The following is a 20,702-nucleotide window of genomic DNA, read 5'->3' as shown; positions in this document are numbered from 1 at the left end:
ATGGATTCAGATTTGGATAGTGATATTAAAGTTAAGTAGATATTTAAACAGACTCAAATATTATAAATATTAAATAAATTTGGATATGGATATCTAAAAAATAATGGATATCTACTTTGTTGCTATTCCTAAAGCTATAAAGGTTTACTTTGACTTAATTGAAAAGCAAAGAAACATGGGTCTTTTCAAAACAATAGTATATTAATAAAGAGTGACCAGGTATTACAACAAAACAGTGAAAAAGAAAATCATTTAGAAATGAGACTTGATATTATGAAAAGCTGAAGCATTAGGTCAGGATAACTAAGGTGGAAAACTAGCTTTCAATTAAGAGAGTTACCCCTATGTTGTAAAAGAGGTGATTTGAGCTAGTACCTTCAAACTATAGGACCTGGATAGAAGGCTTGTCCCTAGGACTTAGAATGCTAATAATTTAAAAAGTTTATTATCAATAAATAATGATATCTTTAACCGACTTAAGAAGGTTTGATCTTTATTTTGAATATGTCAAAGGCATGACAATCGATCTTAAGAGTGGTAAGTTTGGTTATGATAAATCAATTTAGCTGAGCTAAAGGTCTTGATGTGAAATTTGATCTTAAATAAACATATATTTTAATAAACAAACAAAACACATATAATTATGAAAATTGTTTGGCAAAATATTATTTTTTATAATCTTATAACTGTTTAGCAAAATGACTATTCTTTATGATCCCATAATAATTGTATTATATAAAATTGCTTACAAATATAAATCTATGTCTGAATCTCTCATTTCTCCTCTCAATATAGGTGGTATCCTCATACTCTTAATCAAATTGAGCTCCCTAGTATTCTACTTACATTTGGTCTCCACTGTCATCATTACCATCATTATCATTGTCCTCATCTTTTTTTTTTTATCCTGGAGGTTGGAGGATTTTAAGATCATTAACAAAGATCGTTGAAAGATTAAAGTAGAGGTAGATTGTCAACCTCGTCTTTGGCCAAGTTAAAGGACTTTCAGACATTGACCTCATTTGCAGTTTTGCAACAACTTGTAATTTCTCAGTTTCTTGAAAATTTACCAAGGTAGCCTTCATAACATTGTAAACTTCTTCTTAGTATTTAAACTCTGCCTCATCATATTTAAACTTAAGTTGAAGTTCATTCAGCTCGATATTCTTCCTCTTTAATGTATCATTCTTTTTTCTTAGCTCAAATTTTAGTTGGTCTAGCTTAGTCTTAATAGTTGCATACGGAGACTTAATTTTTTGTAAGAGTATTTGAATCTATCAAGCCTTTTTCTTGAGTGTGTTTCTCATCCTTGATCTAAGCTTGTATATTTGTTTTTGTGTTTCAGCCCAATCAACATGAGCTAAAGCATCATGGGCAAAATGTTGCACAAAATTGATGTTATTAACCATAGGAATGTTGAATTTCTTTTTATCTAAAAAAATATGTAATAAAAAAATCAAATATTAAGTTAAGATTAGCCACAATACAAACATTAAAAGATATAACAAAGAATAACTAAGTTACCAAACTCACCTACAGAAGGTATCATGAACTTGATAATTTTATGAAAAAAATCTAGTGAAGTCATAAGCACTTTCATTTTCACTTATCTCTACAAAATAGGGTAACCACCAAAAGAGTGGTTTCAACTAGAACTTCAGTTTGAGGGGGAGGAGAATCAGGCATATCCGTCACCTAGCAAGAATGTTTTGTAATAGGTCAAAGAGGTTAGACCTTAACAACTTTAACCTTGACGAAAAGATCAGAATGGGGAAGTTAAGTTGAGGAAGACAGACTTGAAAAGTTAAGCTCAACAACATATGACCTGCTGAGCTCTTCTTCTTCATTTGCTCTTGACTTACCATTTAAAAAGTTTGATGAAGTAAAAAATGTTAAAGGTAGGAGCTTGCTTCTCTTTCCCTTTGTCGGCTTGCAAGCTTGACTTTGCTTGATCTTTAGCACCTGCTATATCTGAAAATAAACAAAAAATAATTAGACATTTATAAGCCTCAAGTTTTGCAAACCTTTGAAAAATTACCTAGTCATAATTACCTTTAATTTTAAAATAACAAAGAGTATTAACTGAGGTTAAAGGATTTACATTGATCAATAAGATCCCATACTTCCTAATTTTATTGATATTTTAGAAGACATGAGCATCTTCCACAAAGAGCAAATTGGCCACTCAAATGGCTAATAAATCAACCAAGGCTAGTTTGGACTATCCATTTTTTGTTAGGTGTGATAATGGAATAAAATAATAACTTTTATGTTTTTATTGAGGTAGGGATTTTATCAAATAACTTTTTACTAGACTTAGCTATAACATAATACCAGTTGTGATATTGAGGATAAGCTTTTATTGAAAAGAAATTCCTAAAAAGGTTAAGGGTTAAACATTGACCTAAGCCCCCTACTAACACTATAAACCTAACAATGTTGTGCTACGAGTTAGGTACAAGCTGAAAAGGAGTTAGACCATAAAACTTTAGAACAATCACTATGAAAAAATGTAAAGAAAATCTTAGTTTGGTTGCCATAGCTCCCTTGTACGCTTGCAACTTATTTTGACCTCGATGTTGAGTTCTTTTATCAGAAAAATCAAAAGACTCAACCTTGTAAATTTTTGAAAGGTCCAAAATATTCCTAAACTCATTTATCTGACTTATACTTTTTATTAGCATTATAAAGCCAACAATGCTCCAAGAGTTGGGCACGAGCTGAAAAGGAACTGATAATAAAAATTTAAAATAATCATTATGACAAGATGTAAAAAAATCTTAGTATGGCAACCATGGCCTCCTTGTATGCCTATAATTTATTTTGACCTTGATGTTAAGTTATTCTATTAGAAAAATCAGAAGACTTGACCTTGTAATCTTTTGGGAGGTCAAAATTTTTTCTAAACTCATTTATATGACAATTTGTAAACAATTTAGATCAATTATTGGGGAAAGCTTGACTTTTTAAAGAATTTATGGTTTCTATGGGTTTGTTATCTAAGAAGATGTTATTGGCTCGAGGTAAATCATTTTGGATTTCGTTATCGAGTTAAGAGTCATTCTCGTCTTTAGTTAGAACTTTCAGATTCAAATCCTTATTTTTTAAGATGGGCCAATGAGGATGAACTTTAATAGAAAGGATCATTTAGTTAGGTACGACACTTTGGCTCAACTCAACAATAGTACGAATTGCTTCATTCTCATACAACGCATTTTTTTGGTATTTGGACAAAGGCCAAAACCATATATAACTGGTTAACTCTTCACTTTAGGCATTTAAAGTGCACGAGGGAGACTCATCTAAATATAATGATGAAGTGGTGTTCACCTTGACTACCTTGGTCAAAAGCTCAGCCTTTAGATTCACCTCAGCATCTAAGAATTTTAAAGATGAATTGGAGTGAGACATGTTTGAAGATGTACCAATGTTTGAAGAATAAGGTCAAAATTCGAAGAAAAGAGGCCACCAAGAATACCTAAAAAAAAAAAAAAGTTAGAATACCTAAAAACCTAGCAAAATGCCTAAAAATGATCTAGAATAGCGAAAAACTAGAAGAATACCTAAAACTCTACAGAGTAGTTCAAATCCTCAAAGAGGAAAAGTTTTACTAAAAGATTTGAAAGTAATGGCTTTAAAAGAAAAAGTTCATATATTTATATATAGAAAAAAAGGCAACCTTTCAATTTACCATTCAAAAAAAAAAAAAAACCCTCAATAATCATGTCTAATCTTAGCACCCATTCGAGAAGTCAACAAAATTTTATAAGTTATCAATAAAAGAAAACTAATGTACAGATTGCCAATCAAGCATGGCCTAAACAACTCCTACAATAGTTGATGGGAATTGCTGACAGGAACACTTGACTTAAACTCATTTTGCAAAAATTGAACGCTTATGCTAAACAACCACCTCACCTTGACATCGAACCTAAAATTATTTCAATGACATAGTCATCCTCTTCTTCAACTTGTTAAGCGATCTAAAAATTTAATTAGTAAAGGTGTGCCCATTTTGCCCGAATACTCAACCTATGAAAAGTCTAAATCACCTATTTTGAACCATTAAATTAGCTGTTGAAAGGGTAAAATGATATGGACATTATTAACTTTAAGGGCAAAATGGACATTTGAATATTACATTTGGATCAAGGGCATTTTAAACTTTTGGTTAACTTAGGGTATTTTCATTTTATGACGACCTGACATCCTTGCACAATTAGTGAAAGGCAAATTGATATGACCATGTTGTTAGTAGAGGCGTATAGTTGATATTGTTAGACTTCTACTACCTATAGCTAACGTGGATCCTTGTTGCGACTTATGCATCCCCAAGTGGGCATGTTGACGTGTTGGGTAGCTATCCGGTTCACCTAAGGCCATGTCCGAATAACCTACACCAAGTTAGATGCTGCCTACTATGCCATATCATGTATAAATATCTCTCATTCCCTTTCAAGTGAGGCAAGTAATCTTTTTCTCTTATTTTCAGTATTCTTGCTTTCTTTCCTCTTTATTTGTTTACCTCACTAATTTGTGTGTTGAAGTACAAATGTCAGAATAACCTTAGACCTTTGCTCTTAATCTGTGTTCTTTTTTGATAAAAGCCTACCCAATTTCGTTTTTGGTCTAAACAAAAGTACAAAAAAAAAAAGATACATATTGAGAATTTTGGTTGAACTTGATTGCAATGACTTCTATTATATGCAAAAAAAGTAAAGAAAAAAGTTAAAATTATTAATTTTGTTAATGCAAATCCTACTATTAAATTAAATCCACCTTAACGTTTTTTTAATTTTTTTAAAAATGATATTGAAACATATAAATATTTTTAGATTTATAGATCTTTTAACTTTTGTGTTTACAAGTATATATAAAAGTGAGACTTTATGATATTTTTAGTTTTTGGTTTTCATTTAAAAAAGTAAAATGTGAAATATCTTTTGGGTTCATTGTGATTTGTTACAATTAAAAAGCAATTTTCATATAAGCTATAAGTAGGTTATAAACCTAGGTGATAAAATCAATTGCAAATTGCTCCAAAAGTTGAAAGAAGAAAAATGGAATAAAAGAAAGGAATAGAGTGTCCAGCCTTTGTATTTTTGCACTTTAGAACTCCTATTCTATACTTTTATTAATTAATTCATAAAATTTCAATATTCTCATAAATGCTAAAACTTTAACTAAAAAAAAATAATAATAACCTTTTCTACTCCAATAATCAATGAAAACATAATAAGCCCTGAAATGATTGAATAAAAAAGAAATATTTTCCAAAATGTCCCCAAATGGGCCCTATTATATTTCCTTTTTTTTTTTTTTTTTGTGGGATGGGGGTAATGTAGTTTGAACTCCTACCTTGTTTTGGTTTGAGCCAAGACCAAACATGACCTTGCCATTTTGTTTTGACAAGTACCAAACAGAGCCTTATTATTTTTGGGCCAAGACCAAACAAGCCCATAAAGTTCCATGAAATTCTGCCAAAACCAATGTTATATTTTTTGTTTTTCCTGACACCGAAGTACCAAACTGACAAAGCTCGGTCATTTCTGCGCTCCGTACACGTGAGCTTCACAAAGTCTGCTTTTTTGTCTTTGAAACTATCGATTTCTCAAAAAACAAAAAAAAAAAACTGTCCCCGCAAATAACCAATCGATCCGTTTCCGAAAGCAAAACACTCTCTTTGTACACACAAAAATAAAAAAAATTATAAATTATAAATATTTATTTGGAGAAAAATGGCTTCTTCTAGTCCTCGAACTGTCGAAGAGATCTTCAAAGATTATAGCGCTCGACGCTCCGGTCTCGTTCGTGCTCTCACTTACGGTGATTTTCTCTTTCTGTAAACCCTAATTTCATTCTTTGAATTTATTATTAATTTTATTTTATTAATTTGTTTTTGCTTTCGTGTGGTTTGGATCAGATGTAGATGATTTCTACTCGCAATGCGATCCGGGTCAGTTTCTGTCCTTTTTTTGTTATTTCAGTTTTTCTATATATTTTTGTTTGCTGAGGAAAATAGAGATGGGAGTTCTATTTGTCCGTCATGATTTAATTTGGAGTGAGCTAAGTAGTCTCTAGGTGATGCGATCGATCCAGTTTGATTTTGAAGTTGAGTTTTTGTTGCCTTTGCATTCGATTTATTGTTTCAAGGTTTCTGATTTCTTATAGGCCATTGGATTTTCAATCTTTATGTTGACTTTCTTTTTAAGTAAATAAGTATAGGAAGTTGATGGAAATCAGAGAAGAAAATTTTATCAATCGTTGTATCCTTTCCTTATAGGCCTTTGGATTTTTTGGTCACTTGTTCAATTTAGATGCGAATCTGTTTCCTTTTTGTCTTTGAGACTGCTAGAATTTTTGTTTGAGTTCTGAGAAGAAACGGAAAATTTATTCATATGCAGTATGCAATTGGTTTTATTTTCATTTTTCCTGCATTTTCTTTTAGCAGTTGAGCAATGTCCAAGTTGTGCTTTATTTTAGGCTGTAGAATTTGTGATTTTGATTGCAGCTTTAATTTTTTATTGAAGTATTTTTAATTTGTTGCTGCTCAGATAAGGAGAATTTGTGTTTGTATGGACACCCAAATGAGGCTTGGGAGGTAGCTTTACCAGCAGAGGAAGTTCCACCAGAGCTCCCTGAGCCAGCCTTGGGTGTTAATTTTGCAAGAGATGGGATGAATCGTAAAGACTGGCTTTCACTGGTTGCAGTGCATAGTGATTGTTGGTTGCTTTCCGTGGCTTTCTACTTTGGAGCTCGACTTAATGGCAACGAGAGGTACATTGTTCTGGCGTCTATCTTTCTCTACTTGAATTGCAAATGTTTTGATTTTTTTCTTTTTTTGCATTGATATGGTGTTTATGTTCTATGTTCTGTTCTCTTGCTCTAAACAATTATTTGTCTTAGCCATAGTGGATATGAAAGTCTGTGACTTGACATAAAAGAAAATGAGAAAGGAGTCTGATGTTGGGCTGAAATTTGAAAAATTTTACCATCAGAATTCTGATGTTGATGTTGGAATACTTTATATATATGGGCCACTCTTAGAAGTAATGTTCCCTTATTGGGTGGAATTTATTTTATCAAGGTCATTGTTTTGTTATGTTGTTTGTGATGATTTTGTCTGTGATTAGACAAATGAATATGGGACTGCTACAATGATGAAGTATATGTTACATACTGAAATATTATAATTTTTCAGATAACTGTTTATTGGATATAAATCCATCTACGTGCTTTCATTCACCCCATTACCTGCCTTAAGGACTTCATATTTTAGTTTTTAAATTGGTAGGCAGTTGATTCCATATGTTCCCCTGACATTTTGAGTTTGCAAAACCTGGTACTGTATAATTGCATGAAGCCATGAATATTGTTTTTTAGGTGGTTTACATTCACTGAATTTGAAGATTCAGGGTTTCTAGTGTTACGTTAGGATTGAGGGAGAGTGCAGTATTGATTTGAACTTGAAGTGAGAGTGAACAATCCAGAAGAAATTTCAGTTGGGTGGGGGTAAATGGATGATTGAGTGTTTAGAATTGAGAGGTTTCTCGGGGTCTTCTGCCAGCATTTAATTGTCAGAACCAATAGAATGTTATGTTGCACTTTGAGTGCACTACCAAGTGACATATTTGAAAATCCTTTTTTCTCTTTGGAGGCTTTGACAATCACACCCTTGGATGCATGCAATCTAGGTAGATTCTCAGTTCTAGCCACCAAGTCAGTAACCTATACGACTTCAAAATCCTCCAACAAAGCAATGCTAAAGACCTTACTCCTACCTTTTGCCTGTTCTCTTTACTTCAATCTGGAGTCATCCACTCTTCTGTTTATGGATTGTAAGATGGGAATCTGGAGATTAATACCTTCTATCCTCTATCTCAAGAATCCTTTAAGCAGAGACCACTGTCTCCATTTTATCTGATGCTTTTATCCTTAATCCAGGGAGGCTACTTTGAAGGTCCTTCCCAAATTAATCTGAGAATGCTCCCCTGTTTCAATAATTGCCCCATGCTATGACTATTAGTTTGATTGAATTAAGACACGTATCACTTAAAGGAGTGATGTTATTTACTTAACATTAACTGTCCCATTGTTGGAGTCTGTGGCAGGATAGGCATTCTAAGCTTTTAATTGGTTAAGATACATATATCAAACTATACTTCTTTTCCTTTTCTTTTTGGTGCCTTTTTTCTTTGTTTTCCCCCTTACTAGTTTTAGGTGATTAGTTCATGGTTGTAGGCATTACTTTTGTTCTTGGGTACCGAATATAATGCTCCTTTCAATGATAAAGGAAAAAAGAAAGAGAGATTATTTTCCAACTATAACTTGAAATTCATAATAAGCCTCAGCCCCCTCCTCATCCCTCTTTCTTTGTCTCCGTTCTGTTTGTGGCCAACACAATAGCACAATGGAAGTCATCAGCTAATAAACTAAAGGCTATTATGTTGCCCTCAAAATTTTATCGCAACCTTCCCACCCTACCCTTTCCCTCTTAAGGTTTCATTACTATCTTAAATTAGCTCTCCCCAGTTAATTAGTTCTGGCTCTGTCTGTTGTATTAGATCTGGTTTTGTTGTTTCTTTGGGTAAAGTTGTATTTTGCAGTTTCATTGATATCACATTAGGCCTGGCAAAATCGAATATTGATGGAAGAGACTTGTAAGAACTCTTTCAATCATAGGTGCTTATGACATATTGCAGTAAGTAATATATATGCTGAAGTAGATGAAGGACAGGTTCAACCAGCACTTTGCATCTTTAATGCATCATACTTGAGAATCCCTGTTTTCATCATTGGGACCTTAAGAAGTTGGTAACCCCTGGTTCTACTTGTGCTGGACAACCTTGACATGCATACATATTTTAACAAGAATGCTTGTTTTTACCCGAGGATTGCTTTCTTGTGTATGCGTGTGTTTATTGTTGTAGACTAGAAGTTGATGGGCCTGTTCCAACGATTTTTTTATTTTCACTCTTCCTTTTAAAAAAGGGGTTGTATATGTAATATCACAATTCACAAGGGACCCAGCACTAGCTATCGCATTGTTGGTTCTATTTGGGATGACAATTTTCTATTTGGGATGACAATTTCACGCATACATGATGGGTAATCTGTATTTCTTACCCAAATGGGTACAGTTATGAGGGGTTTTTTGACCTGATTATTCTAAACAGTTAATTGAGTTTGGGTATAGGATGGGTGGGTATTACTTGCCTCGCGAGTTGCTTGATACCTGACTAATATTAGACAAAAACCTTAAAACCCTACCTATAAATTTGTTTTTTCACCAATTTTCATTTTCTTCTTTCTTTCTCATCAATCATCAGCCACTATCTCTATTCACTCTCTTCTCTACTTTAGTTGTTGTTCGCATGTGCTTCAACTAGCATGTTCGTTTTCAGCAACTGTTCCTTTTTTCGCCTTTTCTTTCCTTTGTCTTTTTTTCTTCTAATTTTCTTCCTTCTCATTGCTTCCCTCTCTCCGGGATATGGTACTATCACCTTTCTTTTTCCATTTCCGTGATTTGCAATGGTAGTCTTGCTACCTATGAAGTATGGACACTTCTAAACCTCTTGGATGCCCATTTTGTATCCGTGTCCGATACTTTGATGCTTGCGATATGCCTAAATACATTCGACAGATATGACAAAGAAGAAGAAAAAGAAGAAAAAAACAATTCTCATGTGGATAATAACACCATATGTTCTTTTATTATTGTGCCTATCATCATTTTTTTTTACAAGAGTAAATATCTTTTAAAAATCAGTCTAATATCTACCATATATTTTTTAACTGATAATTATGATATATAAAAAAATGTTTTTTATTGCTGTGTACTGTTGTATTTGTGTCCGCATTTTTTAAAAATTCTCGTGTTGCCATGTCTGTATCGTGTTGTATCTGTATTATGTGTCCGTGTCCGTGCTTCATAACTTGCTACCAGCGACCTCAATCTTGCTCCCCTCTTTCTTTTTCCTTATTCTTCTCCCCCCTCCCAAAAAAACTTCCATCATCAAAACCTCAATATAGATCTTTTCCCTTTTTTTAGTTTACTTTTTTTCTGAGATATTTTCCTTCTTTTTTGTTTTGTTGGCTTTTTTTGGATTTTGATTTTTTATAAAATTTTTCAATGGATTTTGGGATAAAGTTTACTAGATAATTTATGGTTTTAGGGCTCTGATTTAAAAGGTTTGTCTTTTTGAGATTAAATTTTAATTCATTCTAAAATTTTTTCCCGAAAGCTTTAGCTCTCAAAAAGGAATAATTGGGTATTTGGGGTGGGTTCGGGTTACGCATTACACACTAAGTACAGGGATGTGTACAAGAAAGTATTACTTGGAGGGTACAGGGACGGGGACAGATAAATGTAACATAATTGGTTATGGAGATGGGGAGTGCCATACCGCCCCGATAGTGACCTGTTTCCATCCCTAGTTCCTATGATGTCAACCTTCTGTATTCACTCTCTCTCTCTCTTTCTCTCTGTGGCTTGCTTTTCTGAAACTTTTGTGATAGGACCATAAATCATGAGTTTTGTGCCCTTCACTCAACAGGAAGCGCTTATTTAGCATGATAAATGATCTTCCTACTTGCTTTGAAGTTGTAACTGGAAGGAAATCCATCAAAGACAAGCCCACTGTGGAGAGTGGAAGCAAATCACGAAACAGCACAAAGGTGAATTTATGCTGCCCTTCATTCATGAGAATGATAAAAGCAATTCAAATTGTTAAATGTGAAGTTTGTATCATCATTGTTGTTTCACTTGATTGGTTTTGTATTTTATAATTAACCTTTTGCCTTTCAGAGGTCAATTGATGGACAGCCAAGAAGCAATCCTATGTTAGCTGATGAAAATTACGAGGATGAAGAAGAGCAGGGTGATACCTTTTGTGGGAGCTGTGGGGGAGGATACAATTCTGATGAGTTTTGGATTGGTTGTGACAACTGTGAACGGTGGTACCATGGAAAGTGTGTGAAGATAACGCCAGCCAAGGCGGAAATGATTAAGTTTTACAAATGTCCGTCATGCCAAAAGAAGACGAGGCAGTAGCAGCCGATTAAGGGACTAACCTGATCGGTTTTATTCACTGATGTTGTGAAGCAGCTATAGTGAATGCATAATTCTGTCGGTACTGGAAATCCCTCATTAAATTGCAAGCCATTTACTTTGGTTCTTTAGGTACATGAATCACATGTAGGATGATGCATAGGCTTTTTGTAGATTAATACTTTTTTTTAAAAAAAAATTTATTCTCGTGTTGGGAAGCAGTGAATGGAGTCCTGGTTTTCAAATTTCGGGATCTAGTGGATACTGAATCTAGACACCCATTTTGTCTGCGGCTCTTAAATCCTGGTATTCATTGTTGTCCATTAATAAGAGCACGGGCTTTGAAATGGGCTTAAGGTTAACCCATTTCAGTTTGAATCCTTATTTGGGCTTGAGTTGTAAGATTTAAGCCTCAATCGAAATTGTTTTTGGTTTGGGTTTCCAAGGGCCTGATTTTCTTTTGTTTCATTTTCTATTTTTTTCTTCTTCTTCTTCTTATTATTATTATTATTTAAATTTGTTAAAAGTTTGTTAAATTTTGGAGGGATAAAAAATTCAGAAATAAAAGATAAATAAAAATACAAAACAAAAATTAAAATTTGAAAGAAAAAGGGGGAAATTGGATTTGAATTTAAAACCAAGATTGAACAAAATTCAAATTTAGATCTTATTTGTTTGCTATAGGATTTGGGACACAATTAGACTAGCAGAGGAAGAAAGGCAAAAAAAAGCTAAAACAATAGTGAAATTGTGAAATAGTTTATGGTATTGGAGAAATGTTAGGGTTTCAGTTTAAGTTTGTACTTAAGTTTTCTGGGAGAGGGGAATCACCAACATAGAGAATCAATCCATAATAATCTATAAAGTGAACCTATATACCCTTAACCAGTAAACACAAATCCAACATAGAGATGTTTTATAATTTCCAACAAAACAACCCCAAACTACTACAATCACAACAACATCCAAACACAATCAACAAAAGCAAATTTTAGCCAAATTTTTCCTTTAGGATTTCTCGTATTAGGGTTTCTCGAAGACTTTTGAAGTAGCAGTTGGCAGAGGGAAGAAAAAAAGGTTTTGTAAATAACCCTAATAGTGGCTTATGGAAGATCAAAAACAATGAATGGGTATGGTGGAGGAGTGGAAACAACATAATGAAAGTTTAGGTCGATTGTATTAGGAATTATCCTTTGGTATCAAGTGTTAGGCAAAAAAGCCTTCATCCAATTAAACATCCACACAATAGGAAGTATAATCAAATAATCAATCAATTATACAAGAGACAATAATTTAATGTGATTCGACCTAATCGACCTATGTTCACGGATGAGAAAAAATATCCATTAATTGTAGAAAATTACAAACGAACATCAAATCAAGCACTCATAATTAATGCTCTTAAATCTTCTTAATTTTCTCTAGCCATATGGAGTATAATACACATAGATCCTCTCAATATCTTCTAGTCATATAGAGTATAATACCCATAGATCCTTTCAATATCCTTTAGCTATATGAAATATTCTTAATCTAAACAAACACATACCTATGTGCACTCATGCACCATACATATGTGGACTATTTCAGTCTCTTATAGTTCACTCACAAATATTCAAATATACACACCCATGAAATGTAAATCTCTAGTAGTCTTATGAGATGTTTATCCCATAAAACCCTATAAGTCTCTTACATCTTTGTCTCATACATAACTTTATAGAGACTTTACCTATTTTTAAGTATATTAACTTGCCTATCAAGAATCTTTTTTTCTTTTAAAATTTTTATTCTGCAAGTCTTATTGTCCATCAAGTAATATCTAGCTAATTCCAAATAAATCACTTATGAAATTTGAGTTACTATTCTCAACAATCTCCACCTCGACTCAAATTTCATCAATCATTAATTTTCATGCTAAACATGCTTAGCTCCACCTGTAATGGAAGTCTCACAATCATTTTCTCTTGTGTATCTTCATGTTTCACATAAATCAATATTCAAAACATGAACTTAAACTTCTTTCATGAGTCAAGCTCTTTAGGACTTGCTTCTTCCCATGACTTAAACTATACTCTGATACCACTTGTTGGGGATCACCATAGTTTTGATATAAGCTTCCATCCAATTAAACATCCATGTTAGTGGAAGTATAATCAAACAAGAAACAATAATTTAACGTAGTTCAACCCAATCAATTTTTACGGATGAGAAAAAAATCCATTAATTGTAGAGAATTATAAACAAACATAAAATCAAGCACTAATAATTAATATCCTTAGATCCTCTCAATCTTCTTTAGTCCTATAGAGTATTCTCAACTTAAACAAATACATACACATATACACCAATGCACTATACTTATGTGGACCTTTTCAATTTTTTCTAGTCCATTTACAAACATTCAAACATACACATCCATAAGATGTAAATCTCCAGTAGTCTTATGAAGTATTTATCCTATAAAATCCTACAACTCTCTTACATTTTTTTCTCATATCTAACCATATAGAGACTTCACATATTTATAAATATATTAACTTACCTATCAAGAATCCTTTTCCTTTTAAAATTCTTTATCTACAAGTCTTTTTATCTATCAAGTAATATCTAACTAATCCTAAACAAATTTCTTATGGGATTTGAGTCACTATTTTCAATAATTGTAGTGATGAAATGAAGTGTTTTAGGCCTTTGGAACGGTAGGTTATTATCTTTATAGATTTATAGGTTTAAAGGTTGTTATAAGGGAAATCAAGGCCAAAAATGAAAAGAAAGAGGTGTTAAGGATCTTTTTTGGAAAATTAAGAGAAGCGACGGTGATTAGCAGCTTGTGAAGGCGACGGTAGTGGAGCCTTGCCTGATTTTGAAAAATTTAAAAAACATGGCAACTAGTGTTCTTAACTTTGAATTTGATGGGTTTTGTCTAGAAAAATGGGAGACTTTGAAAAGACAAAAGTGGAAGTGAAAAACTAAAAACAAGAAAATGTTTTAGCTATCATATTACATAAGGGAGATTCGTATGTTTTATTGACCCGACCCATATCTAGCCACACCTGACTCGATTCAGCCTCCAGCTCTTCACCTATTGACCACATTGACCATTCATTTATTGATCAAACCAACGTTAATTAAGGGCATAATAGTAATTTTTTTTATCTTTTTAAGAATTTTTTGTATTTATTTTTAATGTGGATTTTAATTCATACTCTAGAAGTATTTTTTAAATCTACTTGAAATAAAATTGTTTTAAAAATTAAGAAAAGAAATAGCATATCAATATTTTCTTAAAAGATAAATTTTTGAAAAATTAAAGAAAAAGTTGAATTATTAGTTTTTTAAAAATTAATTTTTTTTGAAAAATTAATGAAAGAGTTGAAATGCCAATATTTTCTTAAGATGAAACTTTTAGAGAATAAAAAAAAAGTTGAAATATAAATTTTCTTTGACTTTAAAAAAAATTGAAGTATCAATTTCCTTTAAATTTTTGAAAAATAAAAAGGAATATTTGAAATATATATTTTTAATTTTTCCTTTAAGATGAACTTTTGAAAAATATTTAGGAAAAAATTGAAATATCAATTTTTTCTAAGATTTAGAAAAATAAAAATTTGAGTTTTCCAAATGTTGAAATTACTAAAAAGTTATAATTGTAGTTTCTATATAAATTACTAGAAATATATTTTTGAAATTTTGTCAAACTATTGGAATAATTCAAGAAGACCTTCCAATATAAATATTTCACTTTAATTTTAATTTTGGAAAAGTTTTTAAATTTGATGACAGAATCTTTTCGAATACTTTTAAGGTAAAAAACTATTTTTAAATTTTTGCAAAACTATTGGAGTAATCTTAAGAATAATTTAAAATATTAAATTATTGAAGAAGTTTTTTTAGATGTATTTTAAGGTTTTGTATAACACTAAAACTAGTAGGTACCATCTTGGATAGGCATTGTAGGAGTGCTATAACATTTCCTATAAGTAATTATACTCTTAAATCTAATTTTGTTTCATGGATCGGAACTTATTCTTTTAAAAAAACCTGAATTGAGCTTCGAATATCTTTGAAGGAAATAAATTCAACTAAATGGTCAATCGCACCTACAAAAAATAAAGGATGACTATATATTTGTATCTAATGATTAAGTTTATAGACTTGTACGCTATGATATGTAATTGCTTTTGGGTTTTCATGGCTGTTTAGTAATCGATGGATTTAGGTTTTGTATTCAATTAATACCTTTTTCTTTTTTTCCCCTATTAAAATATTCATTTCCTTTCAATCATGTGCCTATGTTATTAAGCCAAAGTATCTGATTCACTTATTGGTCAACTTTTCTTTCATCTCTAGGTTTCTCTTCTTTTTGCTCTATCCTCTAAGTTTCCTATTCATTTTGAAGGTTGAAACCAATTTTTTGGTGGTTGAAGATTCATTTGTCTACTTATTATTTCTAGTAATGGTATTTCTTATGCTTTTTACAAATAGCGAGTGGAAAACATGTTGAAGTCATTTAAAATGATTTTTAAATGCCTTACAAGTGTTGGAAAGTAATGGTAGCTATTTCATCACTGTTCACATATTTTAGATAAATTTAAAAGATAGTATAAAGTTGTAATTGATATATGATTATCTTGTTTTTCTAAAGAAGTTTTTTGAATCACTTGATTTTAACAATGATGTAATAATTTATTGTTTAAAAGAGCTTATGAAATTTATGAACATTATGTTGGATTTGCCTAAAAACTTACCAAGTCACTAACATAATATAATTAAAATTAAAACTAACTTGGATGTGAACGGAGGCGCGATCTTGCTTAATCGAGGCATCACCGTCATGAGCTATTCAATGCCATCTTTCAGGCTACGAATGGTGATTTGTATAAGAAAGGGAGAGAGAACTTCTTTTTGTCTCTAAAAACTAAAGTTATGATACCTAATGGGCCAACCTCATATTTATAAAGGTTTCACAAGAACCTCCTTTAATATATTAGTCAAAATTGACCAATTCCATTATGGGTCCAGATATAAAATTAAATTAGGATCACACTCAACTAAAATCATATTATATTAGGTGTATTATAATATGATACCACTGTAATTACTCATAATTTAATGTAAATTGACCTAACTCTGAATTAATCGACTATTTTAGTCCATAATATGAGATAATTGTAACAATCTTCCACTTGGACAACATAAGTCAATTATATATATTTTAAAATATAGTATAATCTATATACTTATACATTTAGGAAATAAAATATCGATCAACAGAATGGTCAAAATCAAAACTATCAAATATGAGTAAATACCCAAATCATCATAAGCCAAAATGAACGCTTATAAGCCTTAAAATACATTGTATTGATAAGGTATAAATGTGTGGATTTATATGCCCTTTACAATAAAAAAGTATTTATAAGCCTTAGGATGCATTGTATCAATAGGATAAATGTACACAGACATGAATACTTCATCAATAGCAATAACAATAAGCATTTATGAGCCCTTACAATGCACCATATCGATAGGATACATGTACATAAACTCATAAACACTTTAAAAGTAGTAGTACAATAATGTGAGATAGAAATGATATGAAAACAGAATCAATATCCATTTTTATTAGGTCTTTACATCTAAACTGAATGATGCAGTTCAATAAAAGCACATGAAACTAAATTAGAATATCTGATCTAATGGAATGCCATAATTAACAAAATGCACATAAGTAGAATATACATATGGCAAATAGGCATCCATTTGTACATTTATAATAGATTTCATTACATATAGTCCCATTAACTTAATACAACAGAAGGCTCTATAAGCCTTATATAAGTGTCATGTTTCAAGACATTATAACAACCAAAATCAGTTAGTGTTATAGTAGATGAGCTTTATAGATCATGTGCTCCATAATTTATTTTAAAATAGATTCCATTATTTTATCTCTAATAAATTGAATGATGATATCTATTTATTTAGAATGTGAGAAACTTATAATATTAAGAGAAAACACCTGTTCTAGATATACCACGAAGCATCCTTAGCAACTTCGAAATAAGAACCACAAAACCTAACCTTGAAATGAGATTCTATAGCCAATGATTTGGTATGTAGCTTCACATTATCGTACATATTTTACCTCTATAATCAAGGACATTGTAAGTGTTCATTTCACATTTTTCAAAAAATAGTTCTTTTAGCCAATAATATCGAAATTGGCTACCTATAGCATACTAAAACAAGATCAAAATATCTAACTAAATCTTAAAATGTCATATCACTATGTTTGAACACAGGGTCATTCAAGTCTCTACAAAATAATCCTACAACATATATAAAATCAGAATATGTACAAACTTAAGCATACATCAAACTACCCACATTTGAGGTATATTGAATATTCGACTTGAGCTATTTCATTATCATTATGAGGATTTTAAGATTTAATAGTTTGTCATTTTTCACAATAAACACCTTATTAGGAAAATAGCTTTGCAAATCAAACCTATTCAACATACATTGAATATATGTTTTCTTAAACCAACTAAATATGTCTCTATATATGTCATAATGAATTTCAATCCTTAAACTAGAATGGGAGTCTCACTTAGATTCTTGATCCAAAGTAACATGATAACATATTTTTTCTCAAACAATATGTCAATGTTTAAATTGTTGATATGATATCATCAACTTAGAACACTCGAAATATGTAGCTTCTTCCACTAACCTTTAGTCATGTGCATTGATCATGAATTTTTTTTTATAGAAAAAATCTTATCAACTTAGATGTCATAAAATGGATGCCTTTTAAATCTATAACAAGATTTTTTAAATTAACAAATCATATTCCATCACAAAAAAACTACGAAACCTTCAATTTACTCCATTTAGATGTCTTAACGTCTAACTGATATAGCTTAAAATCAAATGAGTTACCAATGCCATAAAGATTTTAAAAGAATCATTGGTAGAAATAATATAAAATGATTTTTTACAATTCATTCTTTTCTTTAAAGCTTTGGATCACAGATTAGCTTTAAACCTTTTTACCTAACATATGGAATCCTTTTTAATGTTGTAAGTCCATTAACAATTGATTGGACTACAATAATGTGGTCATTGATCTTGATTCCATACCCATTTATGTAACACATATACAATTTCATACTACTTGACAAACATCCAACTCAAAGAGTTAGGATTACTAATAGCCTCTTGAAACATAATAAAATCAAAAGATACATGAATGTCATATCTATGTTTTTCTGTAAGTTTAGGTGTAGTTTCAGAAATTAGATTGTTGAGATTTTTTGTTGGTTCAACCGTTTGTGGCATTTTTCGTCAATAAATAAATCACATAAGAGATAGCACAATAATATTTCCTTTAATGAGAATAACTTTGTGGAGTTCAAAACCTATAAGTCATCTTTTAGATAGATTATATAGTCAAACTTGATGATTATAGTATTTCACAACAAATATCTAAATCTAGAATCTCTAAAGCTGATGTAATAGCTAATAGAATGCCATTGATACTTTCCAATCAAGTTTCCTTCATTGCAGGTTGTGGGCACATATTATAACCTCAAACATAAAAGCAGCTCGAAAATCCACTTTTTATCTAACCATAAATTTACAACAACTTTAGGAATTTTTTCATTTGGCACTTTATTTAAATTAAATATTGCAAGTCTCTAAGGCTTTATTCCACATGAATTCCAAAAATATGGAATGACACAGCATGTATTGCATAATAAACAAAGTGTACGATTACTGTAACCTTATTTTTTTAGTGTGCCAAGCACAACATACTAAATGTCAACACCATAATTTTACAGAAGACTTAATATAATAATCTAGGATTGTGTCAAGTTTCATTATATCGACCGCAGTATTCATCACCAATGTCTGACCTCATTACCTTAATTTTGTGTTTTTGAAAACTCAGCAATAGATTTTAAAAAACTTTAAGGGTTCTACAGAATTAGACTTCTCAGTCCACATGATTGAAACCAAGATGGTATTTAGTGAAGGGGATAAAGCACTTATATTTACTAAAAGTAGTAAGTGAAAATGATCTACAATTATCAATATAAATCAGTTCTTAAACTTCTTTGCATCCACTAATCAGGACTATATATTAGCAATGATCTACATGTGATAAATTTAAAATGTCTTTGTTTTCATGCCACAATATGCTAGACTTTTTATCTATTCCACCAAGATTAAAACTAACGACCACATTATTTATTGTATGCATAATTGAAGAAGACTGCCTATGTTCATAAATGATACCAATATCCCACCATGAAAAGCAGAAGGCATATTATCCGGATTGGATTCAAATGAAAAAGGCTAATAGAATACCTTGCTTTATTTTTCAATTTAGAAAACTTTTACAGTTTGCCCTATTATGCCTAATTTATAATAAAAGTGGCACAAATTTCTAAAATTTTGTGATTTTAGAGTTCAGAAGCATTTGTGAAATTAAAATGAAAAATAGGCTTCCTAAATTTTTTTTTCTTAAATAACCTTTAATAAGGCTTTTCTTATTGATGTTCCTTTTGGTAGTAGTGCTGACTTGTATAATTAAGAAGGACACAATGAAATTTACTGATATATAATATCTTCACCTTTTAATATTAATAACACTTACAATATTTAAATCCTATGCTTCTTTCTGTACTTTATAGGTAGATTTCACGTTATCACCCCTAAAAAAAAGTGATTAAAACCTGCCACAATAGCAATTGGTCTTCTGTTTCAACTTTAGTCATTTTCAAAATGTACTCATGGAAATCATCTACCTTATCCAATATGGTAGTGGTGAACGGTATATGTGGTTTGATATTTCAACCTTATGGAACCTATCAAATTATCTTTAATAGCATCCTTGATTAACAATGTGTAGAACACCTTATTGATGAACTCATTAATGAGATACCTATATATCATCAGACAATTCTAATTAGAGTGCCTTCGGAATGCACATTGCACTTTTGTTCTCAATCGAGCTCCTAAAAATGGGTATTAGAAGTGATCAACTCTTAAAACAACATTTAAAATTTATTACACTCAAAACAGTAAAGAGTGATTCATACCATTTATTGAAATTGATATTGTTTGATGATAGTTGCAAATACAAATGGCGATTTAAGGCTTTATAAAATAACTCAAATTATATCATGCATGTAAAATAGAATCATGCCATGAAAGTTATTTTATTAATTTTAGGATTTAAGATTTTCCTAGAACATACAATAAATGATACTACAAAACTAGTTAGGTATAAACTTGAAATGACTTACTATTGACAGAGTAACTAAATCACATTATATCCCAACTAGAATATTTTCCTTCCCAAGCATCCTTCAAAGATATAATCAATCCAATAAGGAAGGTCTTATTACCTTAAAAGACCTTAGTAAATATTGCAACTATCATAAGAATTGCTTTATTGTTATTCCAAAATAAATTATCAAAAAAATCCTAAGAATCTTCATGATTATTCCCACAACAAACGGGCTCTAATCACTTTGATTATTGACTTGTGTAATTTAAACATATTCCCTAATTATCAAACCAAAATTTAATATGACTAAAATATATTATATTTGGATGCATATTTAGAAAATTA

General features: G+C 31.0%; 1 protein-coding gene across 2 annotated transcripts; it reads left to right on the top strand.

The window, feature by feature from the left end:
• The first annotated feature begins 5,526 nt into the window (after positions 1 to 5,526).
• Positions 5,527 to 11,515, top strand: LOC111294148 (PHD finger protein ALFIN-LIKE 2-like). 2 transcript variants are annotated; one of them, XM_022887335.2, is made up of 5 exons: positions 5,527 to 5,826; positions 5,924 to 5,956; positions 6,555 to 6,777; positions 10,557 to 10,677; positions 10,808 to 11,515. In XM_022887335.2, the coding sequence occupies exons 1-5, from the start codon at positions 5,739 to 5,741 to the stop codon at positions 11,051 to 11,053; spliced, it is 711 nt and encodes a 236-aa protein (XP_022743070.1). In that variant the 5' UTR covers positions 5,527 to 5,738; the 3' UTR covers positions 11,054 to 11,515. The 2 variants fall into 2 exon arrangements, with proteins under 2 accessions (XP_022743070.1, XP_089599706.1); XM_089743580.1 differs by having other exon boundaries at positions 5,594 to 5,826; positions 5,930 to 5,956.
• Positions 11,516 to 20,702: the final 9,187 nt, after the last annotated feature.

The sequence above is a fragment of the Durio zibethinus genome, chromosome 14, assembly GCF_047325235.1.
Source record: "Durio zibethinus cultivar Kanyao isolate XHJ-2024 chromosome 14, ASM4732523v1, whole genome shotgun sequence".
Lineage (NCBI taxonomy): Eukaryota > Viridiplantae > Streptophyta > Magnoliopsida > Malvales > Malvaceae > Durio > Durio zibethinus.
This window is presented reverse-complemented; position numbering and strand designations above follow the sequence as displayed.